The 18,535-nt window shown below is 42.5% G+C and overlaps 1 protein-coding gene across 6 annotated transcripts in view; it reads left to right on the top strand.

Moving 5' to 3' along the window:
* SCHIP1 (schwannomin interacting protein 1) overlaps window positions 1-18,535 on the top strand; it is a 789,639-nt gene that overhangs the window by 731,840 nt on the left and 39,264 nt on the right. The window contains exon 1 of one of the 6 annotated variants that reach the window (XM_073578977.1): window positions 8,804-9,092. The exons of the other annotated variants lie outside the window; for them this stretch is intronic. Within the exon in view, the coding sequence (XP_073435078.1) occupies window positions 9,063-9,092 (30 nt within the window). The 5' untranslated portion in view covers window positions 8,804-9,062. Of the gene's footprint in view, window positions 1-8,803; window positions 9,093-18,535 lie in introns of those variants that run through there. 6 annotated transcript variants of the gene reach the window in all.

Genomic DNA, 18,535 nt, shown 5'->3' with positions numbered 1-18,535 from the left:
CGGTGTTCGCTTTTGTTATACAATGGTATGCTTGACCGTCTTGAAATACACGAGATATTCAGATTTCAGTTTAAATACACAGCAAAACAAACAGTCATAAGAACGGTCGACCGAATTACGGCGTTAGAATGGGGAGCTAGTCTTTCATGCACAATTACAATGTATTCAGTGTATAGGACTGATGGAGATAGTTGACTACTCCTCTGTATGGTAAGATTAGTATTCCCAACATGTCAGGTTATCATCTTCCCTCGCCTATTTCAAATAGTCCCACAAATAATGAACAGAGCAGATGAATGCCTCCACTCCATTCCAAATGGACATCTTCTTGGGGTTGATTGATTACTTGCAATGTTGCTATTAACTAATTAAAGAGAACTTGTTGTTTCCCAAAATGCTATTAACCTGCAGTTATGGGGTTAATCTACATATTAATAGTGTTCTATAGGTGTGGCAACCTCCGGCTTTCAGTTATAAAGGCATGGCTTCAGTAACCGCTCATTGCACAGTGAGCAGCGGCTGCAACCATGTGCCTGCACTAACTGACAGCCATCTCAGGAGTGTATCAGTACTGAGCCTGCTGTCAGTCAGTGCCAGGACGTGACCACAGCAGCTGCTCACTACTCCTCTATGACTGAAAGCCGGAGTCTGCCGAGAGGAATAAAGTTATTTTCTATCTGGCATCTTGGCTTTCCCTGCAGCAGCCGCATGGTTTTAGAATGCTGCTAGAATGCTACGTGCAGATGAACCCAATATGAGAATAGATGGGACAGATTCCCTTTACATTGCATATGTTTTAGAATGTCTATTATTAAGAATTATTTACTTCCAAATTAAAACGGAACTTTCACCGGCTTTATGAGGGTAAACTGCATATACAGTTGTGGCCAAAAGTATTGACACCCCTGCAATTCTGTCAGATAATACTCAGTTTCTTCCTGAAAATGATTGCAATCACAAATTCTTTGGTATTATCATCTTCATTTAATTTGTCTTAAATGAAAAAACACAAAAGAGAATGAAGCAAAAAGCAAAACATTGATCATTTCACACAAAAATGGGCCAGACAAAAGTATTGGCACCCTCAGCCTAATACTTGGTTGCACAACCTTTAGCCAAAATAACTGCGACCAACCGCTTCCGGTAACCATCAATGAGTTTCTTACAGTGCTCTGCTGGAATTTTAGACCAGTCTTCTTTGGCAAACTGCTCCAGGTCCCTGATATTTGAAGGGTGCCTTCTCCAAACTGCCATTTTTAGATCTCTCCACATGTGTTCTATGGGATTCAGGTCTGGACTCATTGCTGGCCACCTTAGAAGTCTCCAGTGCTTTCTTTCAAACCATTTTCTAGTGCTTTTTGAAGTGTGTTTTGGGTCATTGTCCTGCTGGAAGACCCATGACCTCTGAGGGAGACCCAGGTTTCTCACACTGGGCCCTACATTATGCTGCAAAATTTGTTGGTAGTCTTCAGACTTCATAATGCCATGCACACGGTCAAGCAGTCCAGTGCCAGAGGCAGCAAAGCAACCCCAAAACATCAGGGAACCTCCGCCATGTTTGACTGTAGGGACCGTGTTTTTTTCTTTGAATGCCTCTTTTTTTTCTCCTGTAAACTTTATGTTGATGCCTTTGCCCAGAATGCTCTACTTTTGTCTCATGTGACCAGAGAACATTCTTCCAAAACATTTTAGGCTTTTTCAGGTAAGTTTTGGCCAACTCCAACCTGGCTTTTTTATGTCTCGGGGTAAGAAGTGGGGTCTTCCTGGGTCTCCTACCATACAGTCCCTTTTCATTCAGACGCCGATGGATAGTACGGGTTGACACTGTTGTACCCTCGGACTGCAGGGCGGCAGCTTGAACTTGTTTGGATGTTAGTCGAGGTTCTTCATCCAGCATCTGCACAATCTTGCGTTGAAATCTCTTGTCAATTTTTCTTTTCTGTTCACATCTAGGGAGGTTAGCCACAGTGCCATGGGCTTACTTCTTGATGACACTGCGCACGGTAGACACAGGAACATTCAGGTCTTTGGAGATGGACTTGTAGCCTTGAGATTGCTCATGCTTCCTTACAATTTGGTTTCTCAAGTCCTCAGACAGTTCTTTGGTCTTCTTTCTTTTCTCCATGCACAATGTGGTACACATAAGGACACGGGACAGAGGTTGAGTCAACTTTAATCCATGTCAACTGGCTGCAAGTGTGATTTAGCTATTGCCAACACCTGTTAGGTGCCACAGGTAAGTTACAGGTGCTGTTAATTACACAAATTAGAGAAGCATCACATGATTTTTCGAACAGTGCCAATACTTTTGTCCACCCTCTTTTTTATGTTTGGTGTGGAATTATATCCAATTTGGCTTTAGGACAATTCTTTTTGTGTTTTTCCATTTAAAGGGAATCTGTCACCCCTTTTTTGAGATATCATATAGTGATATCGTTCAGTTGTGTGTCACATAGGGATTCTCTTAGTACTTTTGCCTCCCCCTGACCCCGCACCTTTCATGAATAAATACCTTTTTTTATATCGGTTCAGATGTATGTAAACTGCCACGGTCCGGTCCAATGGGCGGGGCTTATTCAACTGCTCCCCCCTTCCCTGTCTTGCTCTACACAAGAAGAAATGCGTAGGGCAAGACAGGGAGGGGGGGAGCAGTTGAATAAGCTCCGCCCAGCGGACCGGACCGCGGCAGTTTACATACATCCGAACGATATATAAAAGGTATTTATGCATGAAAGGTGCGGGGTCAGGGGGAAGCAAAAGTACTAAGAGAATCCTTATGTGGCACACAATTGAATGATATCATTATATGATATCTCAAAAAAGGGGTGACAGATTCCCTTTAAGGCTACTTTCACACATCAGGTTTTCGGCGTCAGGCGCGATCCGGCGTCGTGCCGGAATGCCGGATCCGGCAAATGTTTTGTAAAACCTGATGTGCCGGATCCGGTTTTCTGCCGGATCCGTCTTGTTCTTGACAGACAAAACCGGATCCGTCTCATCCGGTTCATCCGTTTTTCTATCCGTTTTTTCGACGGATTACGCCGGATCCGGTTTTTAAAATTGACCCTTGTGGCCCCTCAAGGCAGAGTACACTGGCAGGATGACAGAGTGTGAAAGATTTGTGCCCTAACCAAACTTGTGTACCTTCTGGACCAACAGTATATACCTTTGCCAACCAAAGTTGGCTATCTTGTCATGGTCTTACTATTTTTAGCTTTAGGCCACAGGTGTGTACCTGGTTGTGTTTTATGCAAAGTATTTCACCTTTTAACAAAAGTTGTGTACATTGTTAGGAAATCACCAACAATAAACACAACTTTTTAGGTGAAATACTTTGCTTCAAACACAACCAGGAACACAACTGTGGCAAAAAGCTAAAATTTACCCACAGTTATATACCTGGTTTTGAATACCTTTTTACCTTTGAAATACCCTGTATTTAACCTTTTTTTTAAACAGTTCGCCGCAGAAAGAAAAGACAGACAACCATTGTGAAACGATAATTTAACTTTTATTTAAAATTTTTTTTTTTTTTTTTTAAATTTTTTAAAGTGCAAAAAACTTTTTTAATAAAGGTTTTAAACCCAATGGGCATTTTTATTAAAAAACACACATTACAATTCTGTGTATTGTGGGGTGGAAATACTGCTGGAGGGGCTGCGGGACACTTCGACACTGGGTGTGTGGAGAGAGGACTGGGATCGTGGTGGGGAAGGAACAGTTAGAGGTGAAGGTGTGGAAAAAACTACAGAATGGGTGGACATGTGGGAAGCAGAAGAGGTGGTGGGTGGTGGAGTGGAGGGTTGGGCAGGGACTGTAGGAGCAGATGATGTTGATGGAAAGTTGTATGGGGAAGGAGTTTGGTACGGGGAAGGAGTTTGGTACGGGGCAGGTTGCTGGAAGTGGGGAGATGACTGGTACTGGGGAGGTTTCTGGTACTGGGGAGGTTGCTGGTACTGGGCAGGTTGCTGGTATGTAGTAGGAGGGGGAGGATGAAAAGTGGCTGGAGGGGGTGCAGATGTAATAGGAGGGGGAGGATGGAAAGTGGCTGGAGGGGGTGCAGGTGGAGGAACTACAGTGGTGGGAGGTGGAGGTTGGGAGGTAACCTGCTGTAGAGCACCGTGGCACGAATGCATTACATGCATCTGCTGGGCAGGAGAGAGCGTTTCCATGCGCTCCACAACAGACCTGAAAAAGGTGTGGTTTGGCGAAGATCTTGCTTCTGAATGCATGGTTTGCAGAAGTGTCTTCACCTCCAGAATGCTGGAGTTGATCTGCTGAAAGCCTGCGGAGATTTGCTCTGACAAGACTTTGAGACAGTTCTGGAAAGATGCATTCAGATGCAATAACTCTTGCGCATAACTCTTTTCCTGACCCCTCTGCCGCTGCCGCCCAGTACCCGCAGGTGTACTAGAGGCGGCAGGGGCAGAAGGGTGGGGTAAAGGGAAAGCGATCTCCTCACCAGCAGCTTCATGTAATGTAGGCGGCCACGATGCTCCTGTGCTGGTGGATGGGACAGATGGGTCGAATGTGTGGGAAGGCAGGGAAGGTGCAGATGTACCGGGGAGGTCGAAGTGTCCCTCGGTGCCGGTCTCCTCAGGGATCGCCTCAGAAGGGTCCAATCGTGCAGGCTCCCGAGTGCTGCTCACCGTGCTGTGGAATAAAGAGAAAAAAAAACAATTAAAATACTGACATGGTATGGCCCTGGCTGAAAAAAAAAAGTTACATCTTTTTCACATGTGGTGTGTAATATTTACCTTCTGGTGAGCATTGTTTCCCGGAGGAACGACAGGGCTTGTGCGTACTTGTACTTGCTCCTGCGTCCTCCAGATCCACTCGGGGCCCGCATCTCTTTATTGAACTCCTTCTTGAAACGATCCCTCACAGACCGCCACCGATTCACAATTCTGTTCCCTGAAACGAGAAAGGAGTGGTTAGTATACAACATCAGTGTTTCACAAACTCCAGTCCTCATGGTCCCCAGGGGTCATGTTTTCAGGATTTCAATAGTAAATAGAAATCCTGAACACATGATCCGTGGGGACCACGAGGACTGGAGTTCGGGAAACACTGGTTTACATCAAGCAACCGTTACTGTATATACTTACGCTCTTTAATCTGGTCCCGAGCTTCGAGGTCCTCCCAGCGGCCCACAAGGAGAGAACAGATTTCCTCCCAGAGTCGTCGGGTAATGATCAGGTCAGCGTGGCGGCGGTCAGCCATATTCCAGAGCGGCTCCCTTTCTCTGACGAGATCGATGAGGCGGTCCACATCAATCCCTCCATCCTCACCGTCAGAGTCGGGAGCACGCTGTGAAGGCTGTTAAAGAAAAAGACAAAAATAACATAATTAGCCTCCACAAAAGAAATTAAATAAAAAGTGCAAAAAAACAAAGCAAAAATATTTATACTTACACGCTGGTGACCGCCGCGTTGCTGTCGCCGACGACCCTGGGAGGCACTGCGAGGACCTCTTGGCCGAGCACCAGATTGGGAAGACTAGAGAAGAAAACAAAAAATGTTATGAGTTTGGATGTAGGCATTTGTTTGCTGTGTGTGGTCTGCAGAACATTGTTTTCTATGTGTTGTGTGTAGTGTGATGTTGTGTTTCTGCGTTTGATGCAAAAAACTTACGAATTGTGAGCCCACTCCAAGCGTCTGTCCACCCCTTCCTTCTTCTTCTGGGAGCTCCTCTTCATCTTGTGATTCCTGTTTTGAAATAAAAGGCAATGAATAGACATATATTACAGAGATGATGGATTTTGGAAATAAAAACTTACCGTCAAACGCTGACGATGCGAGGGAGGGCTCCCAGAAGAAGATGTGCTGTCCTGTTGATGGCCAGACTCCATGGCTGTGGGTATTGCTGCTGCCAGTGATGCCATTTCTGCTGCTGCTGCTGCTGCATCTCTTTGGCGGCTGTTGAATAAAGAGAAACAAAGGGCCAATGAATATCTTGATATTCCATGGCCCTAGTTTGGAGGAATGGGGGATTTGATAATTACCGTCTCTCATCTGCTTCTGGACTCCCCTCCCGTTCAGCATGCTGCTCCATTTGGGGTGTTGCTGATGGTGCTGCTGCTGCAGATGTCTGCTGCCTTCTCCTGCGCCTGGTTGCTGTCTTGGGTGGCATGTTGGGTGTGGCTGAGGGTCCCATTGTCTTGCTTATATATCTCCTGTGGGCAGAGCTACTGAGCATGCTCAGACCAAAAAAACCGGATCCGGCCACCGGATCCGGCTTTCGCCGGATCCGGCGCATTGCGGCGCTCATAGGCTTTCATTGTGTGAAAAAGCCGGACGCGCCGGATCCGGCGTGTCCGGCTTTTTCGCCGGAGACAAAAAACGTTACAGTAGACGTTTTTTCCAGACGCCGGATCGCGACACATTGCTACACATTGCCGGATCCGGCGAAAACCGGATGAAACGCATGGCCATCCGGCGCGATCCGGCGCAAATGCAAGTCAATGGGGGGGAAACCGGATCCGGCATTGCATTTCGCCGGATCCGGTTTCTGTCAAAAGCGCCGGATCGCGCCTGACGGCGAAAACCTGATGTGTGAAAGAGGCCTAAGACAAATTAAATGAAGATAATAATAACAAAGAATTTGTGTTTGCAATCGTTTTCAGGAAGAAACTGAGTATTATCTGACAGAATTGCAGGGGTGTCAATACTTTTGGTCACAACTGTAGTAGTAAATGGATCCCTTGGACCTGATGAAGCTGATGTACTTACACTGAAAATCCATGTCAGACTGACTACATAATGCTTATATTAAGATGGTCATAAATTTGATGCAATAAAACCTATTTTGGCTGTCTGTTATGCCTCAGAAGCTGCCAGAATCCTGCATTACTCATTTATTGTTTATATTTATAGTTTTCATTTTATTTTCTTGTCTATAAAAAAAAATCTATGGAAATTATTATAAAATAGATGGGCATTTAATATCACACAGGAAAACTTTAGAGCCAGGGCTACATATAACTTTGGCCACAAAACAAGTTGCCATTTATTCTGTTACATCACAGCATAATGAGTGTATGGGTTTTCATTGTGACCCATAATGAAATATGACGATAAAAAGAAAATTGTTAAAAACCCAACTTGCCCCGACCATGTGTGATTTTCTTGCTGTGTTTGCTGTATTTTACAGGTCACAATGTGCCACCATTCACTTTCATGACACCATTGTTAGGACACGGCACAGGTCATGTATCCACAGTCAGTAGCCCAGGTCTGCATGGGCTTTGTCAGCGCAGAAGGCACAATATGTGCATCATGGTGGGGCCAGTCATTTAAGTTCACCTTCCCACCTACTTGGTTTCCATCTATCTCTGCCGTTGTCTTGCTCTGTGAAGCCAGAGCTGTCAATCAAAGAAGAGGAGGTGGGGGTGGAGATAAAGGGAAATAAGTAGGTGGAAGGTGCACTTAAATGTTTGGCCCCACTGAGGGTACGTTGCGCAGCAGTGCTTGGTTTGAATAGTCATTCTGTGCTGACCGGATCCCTTTAACATTGTGTTGTAAACAGACTTGACGGAGCCTTTAACACCACTGTTCACCTTTATACGTAGCAGAGGTTGCTCCTGATCAGGGCCATTGTGCCACAATTTTACCTGCGATGTTTTCTGTCCTTCTGCTGTATGTGGGTGGCTGCAGCCATTCCCGGCCAGCACTCGCCCTGTGATTCCATGCACCATGTTGTACACATTCCATCACTTTGCTCCATTCTGCTCTGTGTGTTCAGCTCTGCTGACAATAGCCCCGTGGGAGCCAATGGGAAACGGGCGATTTGGAAAGGGCACAATCCCAGGGCATGGCCATTGAATGGTCTGTTTAGTCAGTGCAGATCAGCCTGTATGGGAATGTGTGCTGTTCCCGGGCCAAAGTGAATTTCTAATGAATTCTTTCTGTAACTGTTGTGGAGAGCGACAGCTGATTGTAACTGGCATCTAATAATGCCTTGGAAAAGCTCGAGCTTTACATCTGAATCTCAATGACACTCTTTTAAAGGTACAAATTCTAAATGAACTTTATTATTTTTGTTACTTTTCTTACATTGTATGGGGGATGAAGCGAGATGTGACACTGTTGCTGCCAAAGGCAAAGTGAATAGCAACTTTCACTAATAATTAGAGCAAGGACATATAAACTGTGGCACAGTGAAGTGGAAAAGACGGCGGCCTCCTGGCCGGTTACATAAGGCCGCTGGTGGCGCCTCTACTCACATTGACTCTGGGCTACATGCTCATTTTCCAACAGAAATCTTCTTGTCACTAAATCACATGTCAATACAAACTCCGCAAGAGCGGCACCTGATATATAGCTGATACACCCGAATTGTGTGTGCCTCCTAAAAGATGGGGTGCTGTAGGGTTATCCCTAAGAAATGGCTGCAGAACTCCTTGTCTGCTTGTTGTATCACATCTAGGATGTGGACATGTGATCAGTTACACAGATTCCTTTCGTTATTTGTAACATTTTTGTTTTTAATTAGATTTACACATAAATCCCTATTAAATGACCATATAATCAGCGTGGTATGTTTTAACCCCTAAGCTTCCATTCATTGCTTCCATTCATTGCATTCCATAATTGACGTTTGCTGGCAGCGTTTCTCGTGATTGATGGCAGGGTTATTTATATGTTTACTTTCACCTCCCTCATATTTTATTTTCCTTTTCTCCCCCCTTTTAATGAGCAAAAATTTTCCACACCAGTAAGCTGCCTTCATGAGTCCCAGAAGGTCAGACCAGCCTCAGCCTCTCCTTTGTATCCACGGAATAATTGGCCAATTGTGTAAGTGATGAGCTAGCCCTCCCTCCCCCCAGCTCTGTCCCAACTACATGGTGTATGAAGCCTCATCTCCCCGAGGAGACCAGCGCTGCCTGCCGTGGAGAGAGCAGTGCTATTGCGCAGGTTGAAACAGCAGAGGCAGCATCCATTTTAATCCGCAGACAGCCTCTCGCCCTGTAGGGCGTTCTCTCGGTCCCGTCTTCGGATGCAGTAATCCCTGTCTGGTACTTGCATCATCTGGTAGCTCCTCTTGCTGTATGATGCTCTGAGATGGTACACCAGGAAAATTGTGCCTATCAGGTAAGAATCCAGCTTGTCCGCTCTGCTGTGTATCCATCGGTAAGGCAAGGCCTGTGCACGGAGACTGCGGCGTGTGCTGTTATGTTGCCTCTGACATAACATCATTGCCATTGCATTACGGCCATTGCTACCTGCTGTATACTCCGCACAGCCTTTCTTTTTAGCTCTTCCAAAAATGTCACTAGCCACTATTGCATTGATGCGAGTCCGTCATGTGCCCCGTCAGTAGGAACCGTGTGGATGTAGGACAGCATCAGTCCGATGCACGTCGTACGATTTCTATTGCAATGCTTAGGAGTATGTCCGCTATATAATTACATATTTAAGCATTGGAGACGTAAATTGGGTTTTGCTTTGCTATTAAATGGTATGCTGTCATTTTAATATTCTTGACTGCAATAATAAAATGATTAGAAATGATAATGGAACGACACGTCGGAGATAAATAATAATTTTATTTCTATAGCCCCAACATATTCCGCAGCCCGTTACAATTATACATATATGGTCTGTTATTTGCATTTTGTGCTTTTATTATAAATTATTCCTTACATTGTTTAAAACTTTTTCGATTCTCTTTTTTCCCCATTAATTTGTTTGCCCTTTGATATATAGATGAGAGTCACTCATTGGCTTTCTGATGTTAATTATGTCATTTTAGAATGTTTGATTTAAAAAAATTAGGAGGAAATTAGGCAGACATAAGGCAGGACACAATAATAATAGTGGGGCTATAAACCACGGTGTTTGGGGTGCATTCGCTGTTGCAATTGTTCATAGTCCTATAATGGTGGCTACCAAGCATCGCACAACTTACATCAATATTGTCCAAATATTACCTCACGGCACTTCTAAACACAGTTATAATACATAACATGGCCGTGAATGCCAGATCCAAAAGAAGAGAACCATATTCATTTAAAACTTAGTTTTTCATTTATTTCATCTAAAAAAAATCCATAAAATGCCACATCAATATAATCACAGCAATTAAACCCCAAAATAAAGGGGAAACCAACCACTAATCCAATATTTCAATATTTGCAATATTAAAGAATATTATTGATCAATAAAGTGGGGACACAAAATATCTCAATATACAACTGGAAAATCCTATGCATCATCATTTATAAAATTCAGAGTGGGGAAAAAAGGTGATTCCTATAATATACTCAGTGCATAAAAGCATCTCCATAAATCCCATAAATCCCCCTCACATAATACAATCCGCTATCTGCCTGAGAAAGCCCAGTTCAAAGCCAAATGGCAAGAAATTATTTATCTAGTCCCCCAATATAATCAAATATGCAAGTCGCCATAACATTACTTACTTATGCCCAAGTTGGTGTCCCCTTTATTTTGGGGTATAATTGCTGTGATTATATTGATGTGGCATTTTATGGATTTTTTAGATGAAATAAATAAAAAACTAAGTTTGAAATGAATATGGTTCTCCTCTTCTTTTGGTTACGGCATTCACGGCCATGTATACAAGCATCGCACAAGTATGAAGTGATTCTCCTGGCCAAAACTAACAATTCAGTTTATGTCCAAATATTATTTTCTTGGGGGCTTCTGGTGTTTAGGCATCTGTAGTTCGTCATCTGCCTTCAAAAAAAATGACTCCCCTGCTTATAATATGTGGCCGCGGGAGGACTTGTTCCTACAGATGGATGGAGGGTTCTTGGCTCTGCTTGGTGGTGTTAACAGATTGGCAGGGCAGCGAGATTCCTGGAGATTTTCACATTGCCAGACCATCAGTAATTTAAGGTGTAATAATGCCCTCCCCCCTAGTTTTTACCCATTGAACCACTAGGGGATGTTTACACCCGTCTGCTGTAAGTTTATTATTCTTGTTGCAGACAGCAATAATGAAATTATTAGGGATCATAAAGGATTATAATCTAATAGTCAAAGTTCAGTTATATGTACGTTATGGTGTTGTTATTTGCATTTTTATGTATTCTACATTATTCCAGACTCTGTATTTGAAACTTTTTCGACCTTAATATTTTCTATAGCCATTCAATATCACATATACACGAACTGCTTTATACATATTGACTACATAATGTAAGCATTTAATTGTAACACCCTTTGCTAAATTAATAGTACATGAAATTTTAAGGAATGTCAATTCTAGGGACCAGTGCATTATTCCCTGATACTGGGAAAGATGCAGAGCAATGTTTGTAAGGACACACACTCCGCTCACCTACTGCACAGTAATCACTGGCAGTTAGATCTGTGTGACCCGGTTAGACACAAGTCTCACTGTATCAGACAGAGAAAGCAGATTCCGACATCCTCAGGGGCGTTTCCTTTTTTCTCCTGTATGGCACCTCCTGCTTATTATTGGATAAGATCATACAGGGGAAAAGGTAATTCCCCCCCACTGAAGAATATCTGCTAACGCCTTCTTGGTTACACTGGAAATTAGCTTAAAAAGTTTACAAGATAATGTTGCCACAATGTAGATGTGAGCGGGGAAAAAAGCAAACTGTAATTTTATTCAGATCTTCACCATGTTGCGGTTAGTTTAGCATGTAAAATGTGGTGAAAGGGCCTATTAAGGAGCGAGCACATGAGGCAGACTTGATCAAGAAATTCATTCATCAGTTCTACAACATGTACACTAAGTTCTGCAAACCCTATTCAAAAAAATAAGACCGTTACAAAAAATTCGGCAGCAAATCCGCTTTGTGTGAACTTGCCTTTTAAATAAAAATAGCCTGTTTCCGTTTAAGACCATATCTGATGAAGGGCAACTCCCACTAGGGGTAATAGACAGTCACGGCAGAAGTAAATTGCAGCAAAATCCGCATGTAATCGTGAGAACAGTTTGACACTAATACACCGTATATAGAGCATGCAGCAGATAATCAAATCCTAATTATGCAAGAAAACACAATTTTTTTTTTTTACCTGGAATATGGATGGGTTTTTGTAAAATCCCACATTCACTGGTACAGAATTCAGCACCAAAAATCAGCAAAATTATGTTATGTGTGAACTAAACATGACAGTGGGAGATGCAGACAGATCTCTAGGCAACCGTGCAATACCGGAAGCCTTTTCAAGGAAATTCTTTGCATCGTACTGTTGCCAAGGCAACCGGAGTACCTGCATTTCTGGTGGCGATTCCGTTTTTTTCCTTCTGTACCACAGCAGTGTTTTAAAATACTGCAGCACTACTGACATGAAATATGTTCTAATCTTTTTCTTCAGACTGAATTGATAAATTAGAGCTTGAAGGGTGATCCTTCATATTTGCATTCCCTCTTTGGTATTCTTTGAATCACTGTGTCATGCTCCAACCCCTCAGAACCTGCACTATGTATGTACAAGGTGTCTTTTTTCCCATTTTTGGTTAGTGTGCAGCACGATAGGAGTGTTAGACTCTGGAGATGGGACACTAATCCAGGGAACTAGTCTGATTGTCATATGAGGAATTTTCCCCCATTGGCCTCTGTTGTATGGGTTTTTTTTGTTGCCTTTTTCTGAATTAACATGTTAGGTTATAGGTGGAACTCAATGGATTTGTGTCTTTTTTTTCAACCTTAAAGGAGTAGTGTTAAGTTTGAAATTCACACAGGTCTCAGGAATGCTGGGGGCAATTGCTGGAACCCAAGCATGCAGGAAGTTATCCCCTAGTCCGTAGATTAGGCGCTAACTTTCAATCTTGAGAATACCACTTTTACACTACAAAACTATGAACAACATATGGGCTAATGAACACTAGCAATAATCCACACTGACCAATAGTCCTGAAAATATCACTTCCTGCTGTCTGTAAATTGCACTCAGCGCCTGTACCCATTCACTATGTGGATGAGCACATGGAGCCAGACAATTTTTTCTTATGATCCAGGCCTAACACGGTGTGACATTTTGTCTAGGATGTCCCATAGCATGGCCTACCTTTGTATGTGAGCCGAATAGTTTTTTACTGCTGTCAAAACAAGTGTGAATGTAAAGTAGGTTAAGGCTAGTTTCACATTAGCGTTTTTTTGCGCAGCGCATCGGGCGCATAAAAAACGCAAAGAAAAACGCAAAACAAACGCGCGTTTTTTTAACGTCATGCGCACGCTGATGTGTAAAAAAAACGCAGCGTTGTTTGCGTTTTACATGCGTTTTTTGCATGCGTTGGCGTTTTTTATGCGCATGCGTTTTTAAGTGTGACGTTTTTTCCATTGTCTAGAGAACATTCTAGACTTGTTTAACTCAAAAACGCATGCGCAAAAAAACGCAAGCGTGCGCAAGACCATGCGCACGCATGCGTTCCCATAGGCTCCAATGTGGTGTTTTTGCGCATTCCGTGCGCAAGCGTGCGCATGCGTTTTTTTGACGAGACAGGGCGGAACCAAAAATGCAACATGTTGCGTCTGGCGCGCCTGGCGCAAAAGACAAAAAAACGCATGCGCACGAAAACGCAAGTATGCGCAAGACCATGCGCACGTCATGTTAAGTATAGGTGCGCATGCGCACGGGTGCGCACGATGCGCTGCGCACAAAAGCGCTAATGTGAAACCAGCCTAAGTGCAATCCTTTATTCAATGTCCACTCCTGGTTTTAAAAAAAAATGAAATGCTTAAAAAAATTCACATTTCTCTGTGAACGATGGTTTGACGGATTTCCATTTGGTTAGAATTCTATAGTGAAAGTTCAATTGGTTTGTTATGGTACTTTAATTTCAGCTGTAGCCTCGTTTACTTTTTGTGTCATTGTTTTGTGAGTGAATTGCAGTCACATGACCGTTTTTATGAAGATCCCTACCTCACAATCTGTTTTAGAGCAGTTGCATATTCCCATCAAGCATTTTTTCCACAATAGCAGAGCTCTTGTGTCAGCTGGGGCCGAGTCGCTTTTGGTGTAAGTGCCAGTCATCACGTCTTTCTTCTGTAAATTGTTCCCTTACTGTGCTACTCGTGTACCTTTTATATGTTGCGGTACAATAATTAAGTGCTCGTGGTCAGATGCACCTGTCAGCAGAAAGAATCAACCCTTCTAATTACAGGTAAATTATCATTTCTTGGCAGGCTGGCACAATTGCCTATTACACGCATTCACTGGTAGTGGCTAGATATTTACGGTAATTGCCTTCTTAACAAACAAACACACTTAATTTCAGGGTTTCTATTTTTCGACCATCTCCTGCTGTTGAGAACAAATAGTTTTAATATTGTAGCCTTTTGTCTGTTGTTTCAAGTACAACAAATGGAAGCGAAAGAGCGATGTATAGTGACCAGAAACCGGTGGCTGTACACTGCAGTCGTGTTGGTGCTGGATACTTTCGATTGGTTGATCTTCATTAGTAATGTAATTGACTATTTGTCATGGGCAAGGCTTCATAGTCTCTTGAACCAGGGTGGCTTATATAATCTGTTATGGGAAACCACCATTAGGGTATGTACACACAAGGTCTTTTTCAGGCTTTATGGCTTGAAAAGCTTTTCAATAATGCTGAAAAGAGTGATCAAGTACTGCAATATGAACATATATGTTCAGTCGTTTTGAGCTTCTGTAACCGTTTCAGGCTTTAAAAACCGTGAAGTTACTAAAAGAATTGAGCTCTCAGTTCTTTAGACGTCAGCATCAAAGCCTCTTCAGAAAGACCATAAAGAAGACCCTTCAATGGCATTATCCTGCAGGGTCTTCTGCTTCAAAAACTCAGCGGGTATGCCAGCGTCTAAAAGACATCATTTGCACAAACCCTTATACATCCTATGCACAAGGCATGATTTTACATATGGGAGTACTGATGTGGCCATGTAGTCGCTTCTCTGCAAATAAAAATACCTTTTTGCAGAGATCTGATATTCCAGTCTGAGAAATATAGTAATAGAACCCATATACAAATGAGGCTGAAAGTGAATTCGGGGGGGGGGGTGTTAACACTAAGAGCACTGACCCACCAAACAATGTACTTCTAGCCTGATTTGCATATTGCTTCTCCTCTAAATTTCTCATGACTGGCAAATCCAATCTCTACAATAAAAGGTCCAGTTGTCCAGGGACAAGCGTCTGTACCTCCAAACTACTACTTCCATATTGAAAAATGTGCTGGAGGGATGCCTTTAACTATTAGTAGGTTTTATTCCTAATAATTTGCTTTAATAAAATTTATGGCTAAACTCCAACTAGAAATGTTTTCTCAAACTTCACGTAGTGGATGCTGTGCTGCTGATTTATTCATCTGTCCTGAGAAGATGCTACTACAGTCGGCCTTGTTGAGATGGGTCTGGTATCCAGTAGGGCAACTTGAAGCTTGTGAGCCCCAATGCAAAACCATCAACAGTGTCCAACTATAACTGGTCTTCAGTAGTATTGCTCTCCTCATATAGGCCAAAATTACCTCCTAGCCCCAAGTGCAGCCTCAACTCCTGCACCCATTATAGTTACCCCCCTGCTACTGTCTCTGTCAACCAGAACGACACACAGCTAACCACTCTTATCAGACAAGTCTTCCCTGCTATTTCTCTTAATGAGGCAATACACATTAGACTTCAACCATTCCCTCCAAATTGGGAGGGACCGCCCTACCTTCTAATGTGTATGAAAGGTTTGACTGACATTTGTTTGCTCTATGACAGACTAAAGAATCAGTCATGTTGGCTAAGAGTTAATCTGCTACTAGGATCTAGTATCGGGAAGAAATTAATGCGTAACCGAACTGAACATGCAAGTGTATGGAGAGATTGGTAGAAATTGCTGCCGGCTGAATGTGTATTTGGCCAACACCTATTGGCAATGTGTGGCTGTCTGTACAGTCCAGGAATGTACTCTATCTAACTGAATCTATGCTTGGAGCTCTGGGCATAGATATATTAACAGGTCCTGATAACACAGTTTCTTTCATGGAAAGTGACTGTATGTGCAGTTACTTCTCTGCTAATAATGGGCTAGGGCGTTCCTCATTTCTTAGGAACCAGAAGAGTCACAGTAGTTGGATGCTCACCGGTCACCTATGTATGGCATATCACCTATGTATGGCATATCACCTATGTATGGCATATCACCTATGTAAGGTATATCACCTATGTATGGCATATCACCTATGTAAGGTATACAACCTATGTATGGCGTATCACCTATGTATGGCATATCACCTATGTAAGGCATATCACCTATGTATGGCATATCACCTATGTAAGGTATATCACCTATGTATAGTATACCATCTATGTATGGTATACAACCTATGTATGGCGTATCACCTATGTATGGCATATCACCTATGTAAGGTATACAACCTATGTATGGCGTATCACCTATGTATGGCATATCACCTATGTAAGGTATACAACCTATGTATGGCGTATCACCTATGTAAGGTATATCACCTATGTAAGGTATATCACCTATGTATGGCATATCACCTATGTATGGCATATCACCTATGTAAGGTATATCACCTATGTATGGTATACCATCTATGTATGGTATACAACCTATGTATGGCGTATCACCTATCTATGGCATATATTGTTTATATGATATAAAGTCCAATGGGAAAACTCCTGTAAACTTGTTAGAAATAACATAATGGTGCCAACATAAAGATCATAAATATTTGTAGATAATTTAAATAGCATCTTAAATTGGCAATAAGGAAGCCTGCTAAATATCTTTTGATATTTGTCTGTCCCTTTTAGGCTATGTTCTTGGCAGTAAAGAAGCTGCTTATAAAAAGCAGGTTTTGTTACGTTTTTGTTTTCTCTTGTGCATGCTGATAAAGTTTAGTGCCCCCCAAAAAATCATGATGGAACTTCCTTAAGTTTTTTTCAGCAAAAACGCTGCAAAGCCTGAAAGAACGCTGCAAGAAGTTACATGCTGCACTTTGCAAAAATGCGGCAGTTTTCTAAATCACTCAGGGGAGAAAAAAAAAACAAAATGTGCGCATGATATTTCTGATAGGTTTTGCTATCATAGGTTTTGCTGGTACTGTAAAATGCAGCTTATAAATTGCATTTAAAAAACGCAGCCTTATGGCCAGTCAACACAGTCATAGGGACAAAATTACACATTTTCCTTCCATCCAAGTTCATCCTCTAAAGATCGAAGACCTTCCTCCTTTCCAGGCCGTAAATTGCATGCACAGGGAATACAATTGGACCTATTGGTTTATCTTTAGTAGAATAGCATATGGATGCCTCAATCTAAATGCGACCTGTCCAGTTTATTTCCATTGAAGATACAGGTGCATGTGCTGGTCTTGAAGTGAAACATACAGAATACATCGGGCGAGCAGAGGAATATTTGCCCTTCTGGCAGTGGCTATAACGAAGATATGCATAATTTCAGGAACCATTATAACATCGTTACGGTAGTCACAGTAAGCTGTCCTAACTATTAGCACAGAATTTGTGAAGGCTTTATGTAATCGCTGAAGGGCTGCTGAAGTGTTAACAAAAATTCAATACTTGAAGTGGGAAATTTTGCGCTGAGCTTAGAAGTAGGTCAGACTGACCAGAGGAAATGTGACTGGTTTCTGGGAGTAAAGTGTCAGACTTCATCTCTGTACATTTAAGATCTACAGTTCCGTTAGTGTTCTTTAGCGTTATTTAATACAAAAGCAAGATCATAGACAGTGGTACGGGGAGATTTGTATGGTTCCTTATGCTTTGTTTACGTGGTATTTAGGAAACTCATGGACAGCACAGGGATGTCATCAGTGTACAATCCTTGTACTGTCCGTGATTGTCATTGTAATGTATAGGAGAAGTTTTAAAGATTGTGTTTTTCTTCCATGGAAGTCACTGATGTTAAAAACTTAAACACTGGCCAAACTGATGAAACTCTGATCCAAAACACTAATGAAAATTGGACTGATTGTTGGGTGGCAGAAAAATCGCTGACATCTGAATGGGGCCTTAGTGAATTTTTAATCCATTTCTTGGGTATGGGGAGGAATATATATGATTCTTTTCTATTTTCTCGTCTTGATGTCAGGATACTTTCCAGTTCTGCACAGAGGCGATTATTTGTGTAAATATTAACTGCTTGGTGTAAGATGACAAGTAGGTGAGGTTTTATGGGTATATACAGCTGCCAAGTGCTATCAGTTGTTTTATGGTGGTCTTCTAACCTTTCACCTAGGATTGGCCTTGGATCTTAGCTCACAGTGAAACCTATTACTATCCCATAGCAGGTGCAGGTTGTTCTGTGATGTTTCAGCGTCTGGTTCTGCATATCGCTCTCGTTATGATAGTGACTGTTGCCATATAATCTGAGAACGGAGATTGAATACAGCTTTGCCTTTCATGCCATTTTTATACCTGATTTCAGTGGCACGCGATCCCATTCAGCCTGATCCATGTGTAATCGCATGACCCAGACTATAGTTGGGCTGGCAGGAAGCTGGACTGTCCTGTGTACATAGATACAGCACAAATAGAACAGCTGAACAAGCTTGATATCTGCCACCTCCTAACACCGCCCAG

The sequence above is a fragment of the Dendrobates tinctorius genome, unplaced genomic scaffold, assembly GCF_039654945.1.
Source record: "Dendrobates tinctorius isolate UK_male_01 unplaced genomic scaffold, ASM3965494v1 ptg000060l, whole genome shotgun sequence".
Classification (NCBI taxonomy): domain Eukaryota; kingdom Metazoa; phylum Chordata; class Amphibia; order Anura; family Dendrobatidae; genus Dendrobates; species Dendrobates tinctorius.
This window is presented reverse-complemented; position numbering and strand designations above follow the sequence as displayed.